This window comes from Haemaphysalis longicornis, unplaced genomic scaffold, assembly GCF_048455015.1.
Source record: "Haemaphysalis longicornis isolate Haplotype H1 unplaced genomic scaffold, Haemaphysalis longicornis Haplotype H1 scaffold_16, whole genome shotgun sequence".
NCBI lineage: Eukaryota > Metazoa > Arthropoda > Arachnida > Ixodida > Ixodidae > Haemaphysalis > Haemaphysalis longicornis.
Genome location: NW_027526266.1, coordinates 16,198,202 through 16,219,843, shown reverse-complemented (window position 1 = coordinate 16,219,843; position 21,642 = coordinate 16,198,202). Strand labels below are relative to the sequence as shown.

The 21,642-nt window shown below is 46.5% G+C and overlaps 1 protein-coding gene across 2 annotated transcripts in view; it reads left to right on the top strand.

The window, feature by feature from the left end:
- The window catches only part of LOC144166128 (caspase-7-like), a 227,072-nt gene that overhangs the window by 134,777 nt on the left and 70,653 nt on the right, over positions 1-21,642 (top strand). For both annotated transcript variants that reach the window (XM_077695742.1, XM_077695743.1), the window contains one exon: positions 1,264-1,411. In XM_077695742.1, coding sequence (XP_077551868.1) covers positions 1,264-1,411 — 148 coding nt within the window. The remainder of the gene's footprint in view (positions 1-1,263; positions 1,412-21,642) is intronic.

Below are 21,642 nucleotides of genomic sequence, written 5' to 3'. Positions count from 1 at the left end.
CCGGAAAACGGCGGATTTTTTCTCGACTTATATTTTCGCTTATTTATCAATGAATCAAAGAAACGTGACAAGCACACGTCATTCGGCCCTATTATATATTTCGAAAAAAAAAGCCGAATAGCACTGGCAATGACGACTGCAACCTTGATATGTATCTTTACCGAGTCCCTCGTCCCGTATCTCTCTGTTCTGCTACATGCATTACGAGGCACTGGCTCCAGCAGTTCGGATATGCCAATTGCTAACCCCGACCTCCGACCACGTTCTACGTGGCGGCCGCTGGGAAAGAAGACGTTCTACGTCTCCCGCGGTAGTCGAGGGGCGGCGCTAGTTGACCGGCCTCAGAGCTCTTGTAAATATAAACCCCCGCTTTAAAGTCGAGAGAGAAGCCGCTGTGGGGATAGCGTAATTGGTTAACGCACCGCACCGGTTATGCGGAGATGTGGGTTCGAGTCCCGCTCCCGGAAAACGGCGGATTTTTTCTCGACTTATATTTTCGCTTATTTATCAATGAATCAAAGAAACGTGACAAGCACACGTCATTCGGCCCTATTATATATTTCGAAAAAAAAAGCCGAATAGCACTGGCAATGACGACTGCAACCTTGATATGTATCTTTACCGAGTCCCTCGTCCCGTATCTCTCTCTCTCTCTCTCTCTCTCTCTATATATATATATATATATATATATACATATATATATATATATATATATATACAGGAACAAAGTTTTTCTGGACGCAAGTAGAATATACACAAAACTGGTTTCGACCACGGTAAAAAAAGAGAACAGATTTAATAACGTTTCAGCCGAGGGACCGGCCTTCGTCAGATCTGACGAAGGCCGGTCCCTCGGCTGAAACGTTATTAAATATTTTCTCTTTTTTTACCGCGGTCGACACCATATATATATATATATATATATATATATATATATATATATATAAGAAAGGCACAGAAAACTTATAACAAGGTAAACGCACGATTGTTGCAAATGTTTCAGCAAAGAGACTTGCTTTCGTCAGGGCCCAAGCAAGTCTCTTTTCTGAAACGTTGGCAACAATCGTGCTTTTACCTTGTTCAAAGTTTTCTTTTCTTGTGTTCTCTACCATCTTCAAACGTTCAACTGCTCCCTCTCTCTCTCTCTCTCTCTCTCTCTATATATATATATATATATATATATATATATATATATATATATAACCCTCCTGCTGTTAAGGCCGCATTTGAAATTCTCATCGGTTTTTGCATGGCATCTCCCAGTGCGTTCAACCTGACACACACCGACAGGAAGGTATGGAAACAGATGAAGACGTCGTTCAACTCTCCCTTCGGTTCGGTGAACTTGGTTTTGAGATCATCACCTACAGCCACCTAACGCGGGACGAGGCGCTAAGGGTACTTCAACAACGTGAGTTCAACTGCCTAAAATATTTCCTGGCTTCATGGTGCATGTTTGTGTGTGAATGTAGCGAACCTGTTACGGATAATGTACACATTTGCACCAAAACTGAGCGTGCTGAATGTGACACTATAGGCGCCCATTCTCGGCTTGGCGTGGCTGCCAGCCCTTTTTCAAAAGGGCCATGAGCGTAGCTCACGTTGTTTAAAGCTTCGCACAAGTCGCTTGCATTTATGTGAATGCTTAAAGGGGCACTGACACAAAAATTTTGCCTGTTGTTATTTTTTAGTTGCGATAAGTGCCTAGTGACCTACTTATCACCCGTAGAAACCTCATTTTCTTCAGCGTGCAACGGTTGTTTAATTAAAGGCATTTTCAATGTGGCTAGTCGTAGTTTTGCTTTCAGCGGGTGCCGCGAAATGATGGATTTTGTTTGAACAAAGCTGTTTACGGGACCGCCGGAAGAATATCACAGAACGGAGCTGCCTTAGCACTGTCGAATCCGCGTCGTTGGCAGTTTCTGCGAATGCTCCCACGTACTGATCTCGTGAGCCGCTTAATCAAAAAGCGACCCTGGACGTGACGCAGGCGCTGCGAGTGCAAATGCTACCGCGGCTAAAGAACGACGGTTCACGCTCGAGACAGTGGGTGGCAGGACGCGCGCTGGGAGAAGCCGGCCGGTCTGTCTACATACAGGTCCGCCTACAGATGTGTTCGGCTTACCACTGCGGCGGGCATTCGATTGCTGCTCTCGTATGCGCTGCAGATGACAATTTTTAATGCCACCCGCCATCACATCATGAGCTCCTTTCTCATATAAGCTGCCATGGTTGGGACCTCGGTACAATTTCGTGCAGCGGTAACAAGCTATCACTCGAGCTACCTGCGCCGGCGTGCGCCACTTGTCGGCTGTGGCCGCCGCCTGCACAGCAACCGTGCGCCAGCTAAGTGGGCTTTTCGTGTCCCCGGCGCGCTTTCGCGTGCAATGTAAATAAAAAGTATTAAAAACAGAGTGCCTGGAACCTCTGTAGACCTTTGGTCGTGGCCAGCTGCCCGATGAGCCGACGAAATCACGGCGCCTCTGCCGCCAACGATCGGGTCGGTCGTTCTCGAGAGCAGAAGTTACGCCCTCCGATTGGAGCAGCGAGCCGAGCGAGCCGGCGAAAACCGCCGGCAGTGCGGAAGCTGCGAACACAAACTCGTGACGTGTTTTGATGTTGTGTATTTACAAAATATCCACTGTATGGCGATTGCGCGTGGTCCTCTGCTGGCTGCTCGGTTGCGTATCGCACACTTTAAAATTGATTTTAAATATGTTCTAGGCTGTATTCGCCGGTGATATTTTGCAGATGATGTATGTGTGTCCACACCAATCTATCTCCGAAGTTATGGCGCCTTCACAATTTTAGGTCAGTACCCCTTTGAAATGCGCCGAAAGGGACATTTACTGTCTGTAGCTATGAATAAAAGAAAGCAGCACAGGCTTTGTTACACAAATGCACCCAATCAGTGTTTTATAGTGAGGGAGCCTACTGCCCACAAACTAGGGAGCAGGCCTCTCGAAAAACAAGCCGCAACATTATTACCGGTGTTTATAGCTGGAATCAGCATCAGTGATTAAATGGTATCGTGGGCTAAGTTGCGGTCATATTGCCGGTGCTATCTGCTTTTATTCAGCCTGGGTTGTAACTAATATTGGTGGCCCAGTGGCCAGCCATAGAGATGGAGCTTACCATTTTCGACCAGCATCAGGGGTTAATGGGTATCGGGGACCGTATAGGCCGCCATATTGCAGGTATTCACTGCTTTGAATCAGGATCACCCGTTAATTGGCAAAGATGGCTGACAGGCCGGCTTATTGCTGGTGCTCACCATTATGTATCAGCGTCAGCGGTTAACTGGTATCGGTGGCCGAGTGGCCGGTCATATTACCATTGTTTACCACTTTCGATCAGCTTTGGCGGTTATCTGGCATCGGTGGCTGAGTCGCCGGGCATATTAGCGGTGCTCACGGCGTTGAATCAGCATGACCAGTTAACTGGTATTGGGGGCCGAGTGCGAGCCATATTCATAGTGGTAACTTTTGAGCAGTATCACCGGCTGAGTTGTATCGGGCGCCGAATGGCCGCCCATAATTCTGGTGGTTATTACTTTCGACTACCATCAGCAGTTATTGGCCTCGAGGACATATCGTGGAGCTTTGTACGAGTGACGTCACTTATAGGGAGCCAGTTTATTTTGTCGTCGGCAGAACACATTTGCTGTGCTTATGCGACCCCGCTTTTTTGTTTTGTTTTGGCTACTGTGTGCCCCGTCCTCGTGGTTTTGATGTAAATTACACGAATAGTGGTCTACCGGCCGAATATTACGGGCAAGCAATCATCGACTGGCTCATTCCCTGTGACACAGCCTCGTCTAGGTAGTTGCTGCCATTGCGACCCACTGCTCGTACGCAACCAGCGCTAATGCCAAAGATGATGCAACTGATGGCTAAAAAACGTACGCTATTAGTTATAGAAGAGTTGTGACGGGACATGTACGACACTGTGTTGGCAACGAAAATGGACCTTGCAACAGCGACGGATACGTGCCACTGAGTTGCGATCTGACCGCGCGTACTGTGCGCATTCCCTGGTAATGAATGACTGCGTGAGAACGGGGGGAGGATTCCTTCGGTGCACATGCATAAAAGTACTAGTACGATTTGCCGTTTGGCTTAAGCAGTACCCATTTCCCATCGAATGTTTTTATAGTTATGCCACGACAAAATTAACGATCACTACCATACTCTGTCCGGCTGATATGTTTAACTTTCGCGATAACATAACCGCAATGTATGAATGGTATGAAGAGTTTGCAATGCCTTCGAGTGGGTTCAAATATTTTTATATTTACTTCTCATTAAGACTTCGCCGTAGAAACTTATAATTGCAACACGGAATTTTGTCGGTTTGCACCGAACCAGCAAACTCGAGAACTTACGACTGCTCACAAAAGGTGAGGCTGTGTACGAGGCGAAACACAACGTGGAACAATGGGTGGTTTCGAAATAGAGGAACCATCATTGGGGCCCGAAGAAGTTAGGACAACCCAAACGCAACACGCCCGCACGCGACGGGCTCTGAAAGAGGCTCTTCTCCAACAGCTCGCATCCTGCTTCGTAAGCGCGGAGTAGGATATTGGCAACTTTAGACTTGGCGTCACGGCCGTTATTTCATCGCCGCTCTCGCTACAGTATGTAAAGACAGTCCCTCGCACAACTTTTCACCGCACTGTCACTCCCTTTGTCGCATGTGCAATATTGTATCTGTGGTGATTGCCACTAAAGCGATTGATGATCAATGCAACTGCCACGGCCTCGGCCGATTTTTGCGTGTAGGTATTTCCATCCGTCGGCCGCTCGCCGCTCTGCGCGGAAACGGGCCGGCCATGCCGGGACTAACCTCGGCCTCCGGTAGGCTTAGATAACAGCAGATGTTTGAGCACCGCTTTGAAATTCACAGCTAATGACAATCACAGCTAACACCATTTTTCCCCACAGTAAAAAAACATCCACATTCGTGAATGTAGAATTTCTTTTCCGCAATCAGTGTGACTTTAAACAGCGGTGACGAGGTGTTGCTGACACGACGTGCGTCGGTTCGAGCCGCTTGGTGGGCCGTGCTGCAGACACGGAGGGTGTGTGTTTGGAGCGTTTCTGTGTGCAGTAAACGCTTTGTGTTTACCTACTCTATCCGCTTCTAGCGGATGACAAGGCAAATGTAAAAATTTAGCTCGGCAATCGTCGTAACCCGCACCGGGTTCGTCCGTATAGGTCTGAATACACCACCATGATCAAGATGTTTTCTGGCAGCCTACCACAGTAGATACGGTTATAAAGTACCCGTGAGTTCAAACTATGATTAACTCCACTGATAACTAATTTTCAATGCTACAAATTTACACGAAAATACACTTGCACAGTGCGTCCTAAATGAAGTGCCACGCACTTCAACCCAACTAAACAACGAGGTAGGAACGCGGATCATGATTCCTAAACGGGACGTTAAAACCATCGCAGCACCGGACTCGCAAGCAGTGGCCCTCGCGGCCAATAGGTATAGGGGGGCTGGATGGTCGGCCATAATCGCACACTTGCCACTTAAAATAAGGAGTCTGCAGTTAACTGGCATCAGTGGTTTAGTGGCCGGCCACGTTTCTGGTTTTTACCGCTTTCAACCAGCAGCACTGGCTTACCTGCATAGGGGGTACTGTGGTAGGCCATATTACCCGTGTTTACCACTGTGGACCAGTACCACCCTTCCACAAATGTCGGTGACTGTGTAACTAGAATACCGGGTGACTGGTACCGGGTGATGAATTCCCGTACATATTTCCACTGGTTACCTCCTTTGAGGAACATGAGCGGTAAACAGGTTTCGGTGGCTGAGTGGTCGGCCATATTAGGGGTGCTTACTGTTTTTGATTCGTGTTAGAGGTTAATGGTCATTGGTGACTCAGCGGCTGGCCTGGTTGTCGGTGCTTACCACTTGGGATCAGGATCAGCGGTTGACCGGTTGGGCGACCGAATTGCCGGCCATATTTCCACTGCTTACCACTTTTGATCCGTATCACCGGTCAACTGGCATGAGTGGACGAGTGTTGGCAATATAGCTTGTGTTTACTGGTTTGGACCAGCATTAGCGGTTAACTGGCATATGTGTCTTTACGACCGGCCATATTGCCGGCGCTTACCACTTTCGATCAGCAGTAAATGTTAATTGCCATTACAGGCTGAATGGCCGGCCATAAAGAGCCCTATTCCAGGTGCCTACCAGGGCTGGGGCCTACCACAGTGGATCAGCATCTTCGTTTAACAGGTGTTGCTGGGCGAGTGGCCAACCATAGCGCCGGTGCTTACCACGTTCGATCAGGATCAGCAGTTGACTGGGTGGTCTCAGCTGCCTATATTTGCGGTGCCCACCACTTTCTATCAGCATCACGGGTTAAGTGGCTTCGGTGGACGAGTGCTCGAAAATATAGCTTTCGCTTACTGCTTTATCAGCATCAGCAGTAGACATGACATTGGAGGCCTTACATCTTTGGATCAACATCAGCATTTAACCTGGTATTGGGGGCAAATTGGCCGGCCTATTTGCCGTAGGTTGGTTGGAAAACGTTTATGCAGAAAAATGAGAGGGGAGGGGAGAGAAATTGTAAGGAGATGTGGGTGGCCATCTTGTTCTGGTGGGCCTCACATTGTCGCCGCCGCCTTCCCCCGAGACATCAGGGCTTCCTGGCCTTAGAACTGGCAACTTCGCAACGGGCTCTACCATCGCTCTATAGAAGAGGGATTCGGTGGTTGGGGGTTCAGTTGTTACATCCATACAAAGTTCTAAGTCGTGTTGGAAGTGTCCCAGCGTGAGCAGTACGGTGTATAGCTAGTAGGGTAGATGTGGTGGAGGGCGACGTGGTTGTATGTGTGAGTTTGAAGTCTTCGCCAGATGCGGGCCTCGGAAATGGAGAGCGAAGGATAAGGAGGAGAATAAATGCGTCGGGAGGCCCGTTAGTGGTACAGGATGTCGTTACAGGTTTGTGAGAGAGGGGTCAGAGAAGGTGAACCGTGGTCGAGGTAGGGAAGGCAGGCCTCGTCTGGGAGTGGCCAGGTAAGAAGATCGCGGGCCGTGGCGTGAGCCACTTCGTTCCCAGGGATGGATGTGTGCCTGGGTGTCTACACAATGGGAGTAAAGGGTACAGTGCGGCGTTAGGGGAGGATGTGGAGTGCAAGGGTGGAAACTCTGCCTTGAGCATAGCGGGTGCATGCGGTTTGAGATCCCGTGTGCACCGTGAATGTTGTAATCGTCGCGTGAGCGATGTTGAGGGCTTTAGCGAGTTCTGCCGTGTTCGTTGATGCTGTTTGCAGGCTGGGAAGAACAAGGGTGGTTTTTATGCTTATGAGTGGTTGATTGGTTCGGGATCTCAATGTTGCCAGTGTTAGTGCCAGCACTGCCATGTTGCTAGTGTTTAGTGCTGTGGATTAGTATCAGCAGTTAACTTGTATTGGTAGCTTAGTGGCCGGCCATATTGCTGGTGCTTACCGGTTTTATTAGAATCAGCAGTAACTGGTGTTGGGGGCTAGAGTCCCGTCGATAGCGACAGTGTTTGTTCCTTTGTATGAGCATCAGCCATCAACTAGTACCGGGAGCCGAATGACCAACCATATTGCTGGTGCTTAGAACTTTCGAATATCATCATCATCATCATCATCATCATCACCAGCCTATCTACGCCCACTGCAGGGCAAAGGCCTCTCCCATTATTTTCCAATTATCTCGGTTCTGTGCCAACTGTGACCAATTTATCCCCGCAAACTTCTTGATCTCATCTGCCCATCTAACTTTCGGCCGCCCCCTGCAACGCTTGCCTTCTCTAGGGATCCACTCTGTTGCTCTTAATAACCAGCGGTTGTCTTGCCTTCGCATTACATGCCCTGCCCACGTCCATTTCTTCTTCTTAATTTCTACTAATATGTCTTTAACACCAGTTTGCTCCCTGACCCACTCCGCTCTCTTCTTGTCCCTTAATGTTACACCTATCATTTCCCGCTCCATTGCCCGCTGAGTCGTTCTCAGTTTAAGTTGAACCCTCTTGGTGAGCCTCCCAATATATCCGGATTATATATATCGAATATTTCGAATATATCCGGGGTTAATTTGCAGTACTGGCTGAGTGGCCGCCTATATAATTGGTGTTTACTGCTTTGCATAAGCATCGGCGTGCACTAGTATAGGGGGCCGAATGACTGGCCATGTTTCCGGTGCTTATCGTTTTCGATTAGCCCCACCGCATAACTGCCATTACTGGCTCAATGGATTGTGTTTTTGACCTGTGTGTTGGCTTCACCGATTAGCTCGTATCGAAAGCCTAATTGCACCTATTGTGCTGGAGCTGACCACTTCTATTCACCATCAGAAGTTAACTCGTATCTGTGGCTAAGTGGCCGGTTATAGTGTCAGTGCTTGGCACCTTCGATTAGCATCAGCGGTTAACGGCTGTCGAAGGCCGAATGGCCGACCATATTGCCGGTGCTTACCACTTTGAATCCCCATCAGCCATTACCGGCATAGGTGGCTGAGACCCCGGCTATAGGTGCCCGAACGTGGGACAGGTGACGCTGATGGCGCCGTTCAACAGCGCCACCCGCGGAAGAAAATCGCATAAATGGTATGGACATGCCCTCGAGTGTGAATGTGGAGCAGGCGTGTTTCCGTGTTGTTTAAAAGTGCAACCGCTCGTTACCCTGATAATGGTAGTCATATGACACACACATTATTTGTCAGAAATTAGGTGTGGGCGACGCTTGTTCATTTTAATTATTGCCTAAACAATGTTAATTATTATTATCAATAATTATTTATTGGGTTAAAAATCAAAATATAGTCACTAGGGCTTCTGACGTATCCAATTAAAGGTCTCGTAAGTCTAATCACGTGGGACAAATTAAAAGTTGCTTCCTGGTTATAGTCATGAGATAGTCACGTGTGTTATGAATTCGGTTGAAAGTGAAAGCGATGCCACCAGGGCTTGTGGGGTATCAAATTAAAGGTCCCGATTAGGGGAATCACATTGTACAAATTGAAAATTGCTTCCTGGTTATAGTTATGAGATAGTCACGTGAGTCATCGATTTGGTTAAAAGTGAAGGTGATGCCACTTGGGCTTGTGAGGTATCAAATTAAAGGCCTCAGTGAGGGTAATCACGTGGTAGAAATTAACAAAATGATTTCTGGTTATAGTCATGAGATACTCACGTGAGTCACAAATTGGGTTAGAAGTCAAAGTGGTGCCACAAGGGCTTGTGAGGTATCAAATAAAGGTCTAGATAAGGGGAATCACGTGGGACAAGTTAAATATCGGTTCCAGGTTATAGTCATGGGATAGTTACGTGAGTCATAGATTCAGTGAAAAGTGAAAGTGGTGCACTATGGCCTATGAGGTATTAAATAAAGGTCTCGGTGAGGGGAATCACGTGGGACAAATTAAAAATTGCTTACTGGTTATAATTATGAGATAGTCACGTGAGTCACACATTGGGTTAAAAGTCAAAGTGGTGCAACTTGGGCTTGTGGGGCGTCAAATTAAAGGTCTCGATGAGGGGAATCACGTGGGAGAAATTAAGAACTGCTTCATGGTTATAGATAGTCACGTGAGTCACAAATTGGGTTAAAAGTGAAAGTGATGCCACTAGGGCTGGCGAGGTATCACATTAAAAAACTTGACGAGGGGAATCACGTGGGATAAATTAAAAATTGCTCACTGTTTATAGTCATGAAATAGTTACGTGAGTCACAAATTTGGTTAAAACTAAGAGTGGTGCCACTAGGGCTTATGAGGTATCAAATTAAAGATCGCGATGAGAGGAATCACGTGGCATATATTCATAATCACTTCTTGGTTATAGTCATGAGATAGTCACGTGAGTCATGGATTCGGTTAAAAGTCGAAATGATGCCACTAGGGCTTGTGGGGCATCAAATTAAATGTCTCAACGAGGGGAATCACGTGGGCCAAATCTAAAGATGCGTCCCCGTTATAGTCATAGATCGTCACGTCAGTCATAAACTGGGTTAATAGTCAAAGTGGTGCCACTAGGCTTATGAGGTATCAAGTTAAAAATATCAATAAGGGGAACCATGTGGCATAAATTAAAAATCGCTTCCTGGTTATGGTCATGAGATAGTCCCATGAGTCATGGATTCGGTTAAAAGTGAAAGTGGTGCCACTAGGGCTTGTGACGTATCTAATTAAAGGTCTCATTGAGGTGAATCACGTTGGACAAATTAAAAATTGCTTCATAGTTATACTCACGAGATAGTCACGTGAGTCATAGGTTGGTTTAAATGTGAGTGTGACGCCACTGGGGCTTGGGAGAGATCGAATTAGAGGTCTCAATATAGAATGTTTTCATACACAATATTTTTTGAAAAGATAACAAAGGAATATATTTAAATAAAATGAGAAAAAGAACCAGTTTAGGTGACATCAGTACACATCAGAAGCCGACACAAGTCCGCGAAAAATCCATATTAGTGTAGAGCATACATTGTGGACGCGATTTTCTCTTTACCTAGTACTTGTTTGCATTTCTTTATTTTAAAAACAACATGAAGGGGGAAATATGTTGGCTGGCAGTTTTTAGAAACCGTATTTTTGGTGTATTAGAGAACTTTCTTCACTGTTGATGCGCCACTGCTGTCGAGGCCACTCAATTCGCCGTTGAATGAGATGCCGAACCTCGGTTCACCGCTAAATATCATTCACCTCAAACGTCATTTGGTGTTGTGGTGTAGCGCTGAAATATTGACATTTAAAGCAAATGTCATTCGCTCGAAAGATAATTAGATCTGCCGTCCGAGAGTTGTATAACTTATGCTACGCAGTTTCGATCGTAATCCACATTATTGCTCATAAAATAAAATAATAATGATAAGGTGAAGCATTTCTATGGCAGCCGCTTGTGTACCCAAGTAAATGCGGCCTTCGCAGAAGACTCTGTGCCAATACTTGCCTTGAAGAACGTTCGCGCTGGCCGCTTGCATAATGTAGTTTGCCCAAGCGGGGCGCAATCGTGAAGTAACACAAGGGCGAGGAGGGAACACAGTGAGAACTTCTCATGAGTTGCTCTCAGCCCACCCCGGAAAATATTTGTACGTGGTTCTTTCTAAATACGGGCTGATTTTTCCAAGCCACTGCAAAAAACGTTATTCTAATTTGGACATATATTCTGTAACAGTCGAATGAAGTGAGCCTGAAAGGTAAGCTTTGTCATGAGGTACAAGATGTCTAGCGGAGCTGCAGAAGAACAATCGTTACAATGATAATCATAGCCACTTATTTGTCTACGCCTCGAATTATTACGGTATTGAAATTAAAGTGGGCGAATGAGTATTCATGTTCTTGAACCACACATGTGGCAAAAATGGATATATTACCTTAAGCGTAAATGCAAGAAGGGTGTCATAAGCCCGCTCTATATGGTGCGAATTTACAAGTGAATTCGCAGCTTTGGCGTCGCTAGTGCGGCAGTGTCGTTTTTGTGCACAAGCTGAAACAATCCAAGCGATCGATTTTCGTTGCTGCCGAAGCTAAAAAATTGCTCCACAGGTTCAGAGGCACATTTAGAGAAGACGAAGCGAGAAGCGACTTAAGAAGAACCAAAGGCAGAATGGGCTCAAAATACCAGAACAAGTGAACACTCCTAAGATGGCGGTACCGGTTGCATGAAAGAGGTGGTCACAGCCTTTCCTAAACTTTCCTTATTTTTGTGGTGGAACAGTTTACAAATGGTGGCGCCAGTATTCAGATAGTTGTGAATAGTTGTTCCGAGACGACACAAATAGGTATCTCTATATTGGGATGCATGCCTGTCGATTTATTCATTGCACTCTAAAGGTGCAGAAAAAAGTATAGTGCTGTCACGTTAAAAGAGTAACCCTGCGAAACGTGTTGCAGGGCGCATCATGGCGCTGTTGCGCAGCGCATTCCATAAGAAAAGGGTGACGTCACCACGAGTATTCCTGGTGGCAGTCATCCTTGACGGCGCATCACCTGACTGTGGCGTTAATCGTTCTGTCGGTGGTTTGCAACATACTCTGTAGAGCAAGAAGTCTTTATTACAACTTTCATTTCAGCAAAGTCAGGCACTGCAATCAGGTGCCATCATGGGACTGCTAGAAAAGGTTGAATTTTTACTTCACCTGCCTTTCAAATTCCTGTGCTTCGTGATTGAGAACTCTTTTCCCGACGGTGGCTCGAGTTTCTTTTCCCCCTAGCAGCACGATGCTCCCTATCCGCTACTTTGGAGCAAGCACTGCTTGCTTTATTGAGGGTCTGTGTGTTGCTTTTTTTCGGGCTGTTAATTCGTGGCAAAGAGCCATAGAAAAAAGAGCTCTGAACAGATGGAGTGAACGTAGGGGAGTCGGATCGAATTGAGCAAACTTCGACTGAATCTATGATGGTGGAGGGCGAGCGGAAGAGACCAGGGAGGCTGAGAGGGCAGACAAGGGGGTTTTACAGGCCCGGATAGCAGAAGACTACTGTCTTTCGATGACATTTGTAGCAAAGGACGGAGATTTGTTTATTTATTTATTTTACCCTCAGGGCATACAAGCATTGTAGAGGGGAGGGGCTTACATAGAAGCAAAAAAAAGACGTCAAAAGCATGCGACATAAGATTAAGGATTGTACACACAAAAATATAAAACAATGCTTAAGAAACTGGTAAAGCAAATGCAATAACCGCAGCCATAAACGAAATCACACTCGGAGCAAAAATGAAAGCAAATGGTAAGCGCACATCATTCGCCGTAAAAGAACACAGTAACGGCGGATCGACACAAGCCCACAATATACTAAGAAAAATAAAAAAAGAAACAATAAACAACAAAAAACAAAAAAGCACTCCTTACTAGAAAGTATTGGGGGAAAAAATTCACAGCAAATTTGAACTCGACAATTCTTCCCGGAAATGGTTAGGGTTAGTAATGCAAGCTAATGAAGCAGGCAGGTGGTTCCACTCACGGCACGTTTTCGGCAAAAACGAATGAGAGTAGGTGACAGTGTTTTGGTGCGGGATATGAACTTTGTGACAATGGTCAAGACGTTCAGATATGAAACGTGCGGGTTGTATCCAGCGTGATTTCAGTACATCGTTATTATGATACACTTTCTGGAATAGGCACAGACGGGACAGTTTTCTACGTGTAGCGAAAGGAGTTAAGTTCAGAGTGGATTTCATAGTAGTTACACTGGCCGTACGATGATAGTTAGAAAGAATGGATCTTACAGAACGGTTTTGTACAGCTTCAAGTTGGTTAGTTAGATTAGTATATCTAGGATCCCAAGTTGACGAAGCATACTCTAGTATGGGGCACAAATAAGTAACATATAACTGTTTTTTGAGAGAAGAAGGGGCTAGGGAAAAATTTCGCTTTAAGTATCCAAGCATGCGGTTAGCCTTAGATGTTATAAAATCAATATGTCGACACCAGGAGAGGTTGTTAGTTATGTGCACACCAAGGTATTAATATTGGACTACGGACTAATGGGGTACTGTTAAGAAAATAACCAGGACAAGTTAATTGATTACGCGATATCCTCATCACTTTACATTTAGTTATGTTAAGCTCCATATGCCAAAGTTTGCACCAAGTATAAATATTATTAAGGTCAGATTGTAGATATTCAACGTCAGAGGAACTAGTAATGTTACGACAAAGCACACAATCATCAGCAAAAAGGCAAATAGAAGAAGACATATTACTAGGCAGGTCGTTAATGTATATCAAAAAAAGTAAGGGTCCTAGCACAGAGCCCTGTGGTACACCTGAGCGCACAGGTACCTCAGGGGAGTTAGTTTGATTAGCAGACAGAAACTGAGTTCGGTTAGAAAGAAATACTTCTATCCATTGTAAGACTTGGGGTTCAATTTTCAAATTATGTAATTTCAATAGGATAAGTTGATGATTAACTTTATCAAACGCTTTGGAAAAATTCAGAAAGACACATTCAGTTACAAAAGAGGAGTCAAGAAATGCGTGCAAGTCATTGGTAAACGTCATAAGTTGAGTTTCACAATAAACGTTTTTTTCTGAAACCATGTTGGGAATTATGAAAAAAACTGATTGGACTCGAGAAAGTTAACCAAATTAGTGAATATTACGTGTTCGAGGATTTTACAAAGAATGGAAGTAATGGATATGGGACGGTAGTTTGAGGGGTTATGCGCGTCACCTAACTTGTAGAGTGGAACCACCCTGCCGGTCTTCCATTCCCTGGGCAAGTAAATCTCGTCAATAGATATGGCATAAGTGAAATACAGTATAATTGAGCTGTACTATTTAGTACTGTCAAGAAATTTACAGATTATGTCATAAGCACCACAGGATGACGACCTTTTTAATTTAGATATTATGGCTGCAATACCAGTAGGATCAAGAGTTAATGGGTCCATGGGGAAAACGTTAGACTATTGCATGGGGTGGGGAAATCACTGATGAAGGGGTCAGAAAAAAAATTCGCAAAACTATCATTAAGTACAGATGCACATAAATGGTTCGCAACTGGTTCTCCAGACATGTCTACCAGACAAATGTTACACTCCTGCTTCGGCTTCATAGTGCTCCAAAAACGCTTAGGGTTAGTTTTCAGTAAGGAGGGTAAGGTACATTGGAAAAAATTACTCTTAGCCGTTTTCAATGCTTTCGCGTAGGATGCTGCTGTAGCTTATAGGCAGCCCACCTCGCTGAACTTGACGATTTCTTAGCAGCTCGGAAGAGGCTCGCTTTCTTACTGTATAGTCTTTTAAGATACCGCGTATACCAGGCAGCATTAGATAACGCGTATACCAGGCAACCTTACATCTGTAAGAGGACTATAAGTCTTTATTGCTTTGTTCCATGCTAGATGGAAGCATAGTATCCATAAAGGCACAAAGTTCAGAGTTTATAGCCTCGATGTTAGCTCTGTTATAATCTCTGATTAGTTTTAGCCGCTTAGCTTTTCTACTGGGAGGAAGGCATAAAGTAAAATGAAGCACGTCGTGTTCACTTAACCCAGGCACGTGCGTAATGGGAGCAGTGATGTCAGTGGATGACGTCCGAATTAAGCCAAGCAAAGAAGATTTTGTAGGCGTGACACGTGTTGGTTGACAGACTGGCTGTGATAAACTAAATTCGGAACAGACATTAAAAAAACACGCAGCCTCGGCAGACGCAGGATTGGCAAAAGGACACGCATGCGCCCATTTGATTGTTGAAAAATTTAAGTAACCGACAAGGAAAAGTGGCGCACCCGGATAACGCACTGCAATCTGGTTCAAGCAATCGTGAAGATTCTCGTAGCAACCACCAGCACTAGAGGGGGACCGATAACAAACGCCAAATAGGAATTTTTTGAAATTGTTTTTTTCAAATTTGAAGTTATGCAACACCAAAGAATATCTAGATTAGAATGAAGCATGTTAGAAAATACTCCAAATGGTCACTAACAGCAATTAAAACACCACCACCGATTTTGCAACCACGGTCACGTCTATACACCACGTACTTTTTGTTGCACTGAAATAGCTCAGTCGATGCAATTTCACTTGACAGCCGTGTCTCGGTAAGTGCAACAATATCAGCCTCGGAGTCATTTAATTAAGAGCTAAGGCTTTCTTTTTTACTGTACAGGCTACGAAAGTTTGTGTAAAGGACGGACGCTTTATTCTCATGTTGAGGACCACTACGCCTCGCACACCCCATGCTGCCGCTCGGCTGTCCATACACCCGTCCTGAACGCGTCGACCGTGGGGATGATACAGCAGGTGCAGAGGCAGAGGTTGTTACCTTAATTTCATGCATACACTCAGCGCTAGCGTTGTACACGTAGTTCTTATCACCAACCGAGAGCCCATTGTGGCGCAGTTTGTAAGAAGTATTAAGACCTTTTCAGTACTCAAGCAATTTCTTGCGGGCAGTTCGTGTTGCTAGTGAAAGGTCATCTCTGATGTAAAAGTCGGTATCGTCGAGCAACGATCGCTTTGACTGCACCAACTGTTTTGTTTTGTAAGAAGCAAATTTTACCACAATAAGCCTGTGCTGATTTGGAGCATATAGACCTATCCTATGAGCGCGCTCAATATTTTCTGCGGCGATTTCTAAGTTTAGTTTTTGAGAGGCAAACGACACAATCCGCTTTTCTGATTCTTGCCAACTTTCCTTCGGGTTGTCTGCGAAACCGAAAAACAGATGATTGTTACCCCGCGAGCGGTCCTCGGCGTCGCCAAGCCTTGCTCGTAGAGTGATTATTTCATTAGGGAAACAATCAGTTTGACCTAAAGAAGTCATGTCACGCTGACAACCTCCAAGAGTAGTAGCCCGCTTCTCAACGGCTTCGAGGCGGGGTACTTATGGCAGAAACAGAAGCAGCGACAGAATCATGAGCGGCTTTAAGTTCGTCGACCGCCTTAGACAAGTTGGTTTGGTTAGTCTCAGTTCTAATGCAGCGCTCATTAGTTTCCTTCACTAATCGCAGTATTTCATCATTGGGCCCCGGGTTTACCTCAACGTCACCGCATAATAGCAAACATGAGGCACAGAATGGATCAAACAAGGCTTCTGGGCATGGAAGCGTGACTATGCAGCGGTCATCCGACCTGAAGCATTTACAAGGTGGGATGGAAAGGGGACTAACCTGCGCAATGAACAATAATGGTGAGTATATTGCTGTTGTCGTGCATCTATGCCCACTGGCGTGGTGGCCGCCGGCGTGCCCTTTTATGTGCTCCGCCAAGCAAGCAAACGGGGACGTTGAAGCTGGGATGCTGCGAAAGAGGGTATCTTGGCAGAAAACGGGGAGGACCAGGCCGGTTCTGCTCACCGACGATAAGGCCATCGGGATGCATGCGGATGGCTGGCAGAGGAAGTCCGCAGCCGCCACACTGCAAATGTGCGTCGAGGTACACGAGTGCGCAGTCTCAGAGGGGGTGACCCAGCTGCATGCCGTGAGGAATCCAGTGAACTGCGCAATGAACAATAATAGTGAGTACATTGCTGTTGTCGTGCATCCATGCCCACTGGCGTGGTGGCCGCCGGGGTGCCTTTTATGTACTCCGCCAAGCAAGGAAACGGTGACGTTGAAGCTGGGATGCTGCGAACGAGGGTATCTTGGCAGAAAACCGGGGGGGACCAGGCCGGTTCTGTTCATCGACGATAAGGCTATTGGGATGCATGCGGATGGCTGGAAGAGGAAGTCCGCAGCCGCCACACAGCAAATGTGCGTCGAGGTACACGAGGGCGCAGTCTCAGAGGGGGTGACCCAGCTGCATGCCGTGAGGAATCCAGTGAACTGCGCAATGAACAATAACGGTGAGTACATTGCTGTTGTCGTGCATCCATGCCCCTGATATAGGGCCTTTTTATTATTTCAGTTCAAAATTAAAATTTTGGGAGTTTCAAATTGCTTGTCAAAATACACCGAAACAGCCTTTCTTTCGCGAAAGCAAACGACCCCTGCCCATTCTGCGGTAAGAAATGTGGCTGCCTTTCGCGCTCGGGCCCCGGTAGATAACGTCCTATTAGGAAGCACCGGAGCGGCGTCGACAACTCAGCGTGCCGAGCTCATTCTGTTCTCATTAAGAAACGGGTCAGAAAGTCCCTAGTAAAATTGAAGACGCACAAAATCTTCTCTTAGAATAGGGGAGCTTGAAAGAAGCACAAACTGAAGAACTCTGCTCGCGGCGAGCTGAAAAAACGAATTTTCCCCGAACGACTCCTGGCCGACATTGCATTTTGGGATGCAGGGATCTTGTGCAGATATGGGATTGTCGCTTGCACTACCACCGCGAACACACATTCCTCGCACAATTTTCAACACACCATCAGCCCCTTTCTCGAATCATCAACTTTCTTTTTACATTCAGGAGGGCGATAACAAGCCCTAGGTCGTCACTTTGACTTTTAACCCAATCTATGACTCACGTCTCTATCTCATGACTATAAGCAAGAAGCAATATTTAATTTGTCCATCGTAATTCTCCTAATCGACACCTTTAATTTGATACCTCACAAGCCCTAGTGGCACCACATTCACATTTAACTTAATCTATAACTCACGTGGCTAGCTCGTGACTGTAGCCAGGATGCAATTTCAAATTTGTCCCATGTGATTCCCCTCGTCAAGACCTTTAATTTGAACCCTCACAAGCCGAGTGACATCAATTTGACTTTTAACCCAATCTATGACTCACGTGACTATCTCATGCCTATAGCCAGGTAGCAATATTTAATTTGTTCTTCGTGATTCTCCTAATCGACACCTTTAATTTGATACCTCACAAGCGCTAGTGGCACTACTTTGACTTTTAACCCAATCTATGACTCACGTAACTATCTCATGACTATAACGAGGACGCGACTTTTCCTTGCTCCAGCGATTTCCCTCGTTCAGACCTTTAATTTGATGCCTCACAAGCCCTAGTGGCATGAATTTCACTTTTAACCCAATCTATGACTTTGTGACCATCTCACGACTATAACCAAGACGCGAGTTTTAATTTGTTCCCCATGTTTCCCCTCATCGAGACCTTTAATTTGATGCCTGACAATCCCTAGTGGCATCACATTGACTTTTAACCTAATCTATGACTCACGCGACTATCTCACGATTATAACCAGGAAGTGATTTTTAAATGGTCACCCATGATTCCACTCATCGAGACCTGTAATTTGATACCTCACAAGCCCTAGTGGCATCACTTTGACTTTTAACCCAATTCGTGACTCATGTGACTATCTCATGACTATAACCAGGACGCAAGTGCTAATTTGTACGCCATCATTCTCCTCATCGAGACCTTTAATTTCATGCCTCACAAGCCCTAGTGGCATCACTTTCACTGCTAACTCAATCTATGAATTGCGTGATGATCTCATGACTATTACCAGGAAGCGATTTCTAATTTGTCGCTCATGATTCCCCTCACCGAGACCTTTAATTTGACTCCTCACAAGCCCTAGTCGCATCAATGTGACTTTTAACCCATTCTATGACTCGGTGACTATCTCAAGACTATACCCAGTAAGCAATTTTTAATTTGTCCCACGTGATTCCCCCCAACGAGACCTTTAGGTTGATACCTCCAAAGCCCTTTTAGCACCACTCTGACTTTTAACCTAATTTGTGACTCACGCGACTGTCTCATGACTATAACCAGGAAGCTATTTCTAACTTGTCCCCCATGATTCCCCTCATCGAGACCTTCAATTTGACACCTCACAATCCCTAGTTGCATCACTTTGACTTTTAACCCATTTTATGACTCCGTGACTATCTCATGACTATAACCAGGAAGCGATTTGTATTAAATGCAGAGCATTTCAGTAACTCACGATGTCACCCGCGTTGGCGTCCGTAGTCCGCGTCCGCATCGCTCCCCCCCACTATATAAAAAATTATTACTTGCCGGCGCCAGGTTTCGATCCTACGACTCTGCGGGCGGAACGCAAGGTGCACGGTACTGTACCAACTGAGCCACGAAGCCGACACAGAACGGAAGGTTACGAACGTGCCTTATATCCTTGACTCATTCAACCGTCGGCCAGAGGTGCGCCCTCTCCCCCGCGGCCTCCTCGCCTTCTCTCCGCTCGCAACGCCCTCTCTCGCCGCGTTCGGTTCGGGCGCAAGAACAGGTGGGGCGCTCGCATCGCGCTCTCTCGCCGCGGTCGGTTCGCGCTTAAACCACATATGTCGTTCGCGCGCGCTGCGGTCGCTAACATCTGTGGCGTGATCGTGACGTCAGCATCACGCGTTCGCGTGGTGGCGATTTCGGCGCTATAACACCCTCTCGCGAGGAGCATTGGATTGGATTCTTTTGGATTTGCTTGGATTGGCTTGGATTTGGATTGGATTGGATTAAAGTGGATTGTGTTGGATTGTGTTGCGTCATAGCCGCACCACGTTGCGTCATAGCCGCTCCACGTTGCGTCGTAGCCGCGGCAGGCGGTTCACGGCACGTTTCACCATCGACTTCATCGACAGTGTCTACGCTGGAAGACAACAATTACAACAACAACCAATGCGTAATCCATACGACTTGCAGGCGCGCCCCCCCGCAGAACTGCTCTACATTTGATCGTGCCGCTCGCGAGAGGGATGTTTTTATATAGTGTAGGGGGAGCGATGCGGACGCGGACTACAGACGCCAACACGGGTGACATCGTGAGTTACTGAAATGCTCTGCATTTAAAACCTCTAAATACATTTTTTCTCCCGCGTGATACCTCTCATCGAGACATTTAATTTGATACCTCCCAAGCCCTAGTGGCATAACTTTGACTTTTTGCTTTTCGCCTCCATCAGAAAAGCGGCCGCTGCGCCCGCCGCGGCCGGGAATCGAACCCATGGCCTCGTGCTCAGGAGCGCAACGTCTTAGCCACTTAGCCACCGCGGTGGGTAAATTGCTAAATTTTGCGTTGCCGCTGTGTGATGACTGTAGCCTGGGTAGTTGTCTTTTTGCTGCCCGCAACCCTGAAATCACGGCGGTGTTCCACTGAGCAAGGGACGTCGCTATTCCTATACACACGGGTGCTGCGCTTTAGCCACACTATATTCGCAAAGTTCCCAGACGTGGGACGGGCGTGCTGCGTATCTTTCTATGTAGTATTTGAAGGTACAGGCAAGGCACGGAATTTGCTATCGAATTGAGCAAGAATCTTTGAGTAGCACTCTGATTTATTCCGGAGAGCAACGGTTATTCGTGAGTTATATGGGCGTGGTAAACTGATTTCGCAATTCTAAAACAAAAGTGTGAAGAATCTGCATAAAATACAATGCAAGATAATTAATTGCATGAAATCACGATGCTACTTTGGCGTCAAATTTTCCTGGCATGCTTGCACCCCGAGTTACTTTGTATCAAGGTAACTCAGAGAACCTCAAGTAACATCAAAGAGCTCTGGCTTGCACCTACGTGTGCCTTCGTGTTCATGTGCTTGCGTGTGAGCGAGTGTATGTGTACGTGTGTGCATGTCCGTGCCTGCGTGTGTTTGTGGGTGCGTCTGTGCATGTGCGCGGGTGCGTGCGCGGGTGCGTGCATGCGTGCGTGTGTTCGTGCGTGCGTGCGTGCGCGCGTGCGTGCGTGTGTGTGTGTGTGTGTGTGTGTGCGCGCGCGCGCGTGTGCGTGTGCGTGCGTGCGAGCGCGCGCGCGCGTTTGTGCGTTCGCGTGCGTGCGTGCATGCGTGTGCGGGTATGTGCATGGGTTCGCGTTTCTGTGCGTGTGCGTGTGCGCGTGAATGCGCGTGTGTGCGAGTGTGCGTGCGTGCGTGCGTGCGTGCATGCGTGCATGCGTGTGTGCGTATGTGCGTGGGTGCGCGTTTCTGTGCATGTGCGTGTGCGCGTGCGTTTGTGTGTATGTGTGTGTGTGTGTGTGAGAGTGATAATTGTGAGAGCGTGAGTGAGATAATTGTGAAGCGTGCCACCGGAATCTAGATGCGTCATCGTAGCATTATCAGGTACAGGCTCGCCCTGTAAACTGGATGTTTTTAGATTCGCGTGTGTGGTACAAATGTATTTACAAATGTATTTACTGTGGGCGGAGTTATTGAAATGGGCTAAAAAATCTGAATGATTACGGGCACTGAATCTCGCCGCCCCAAGTGCAGATGAAATGCGGAGAGTAAGCGATAAAAAAAAAACATCAAAGAGCTGTGCATGGGGGCATAC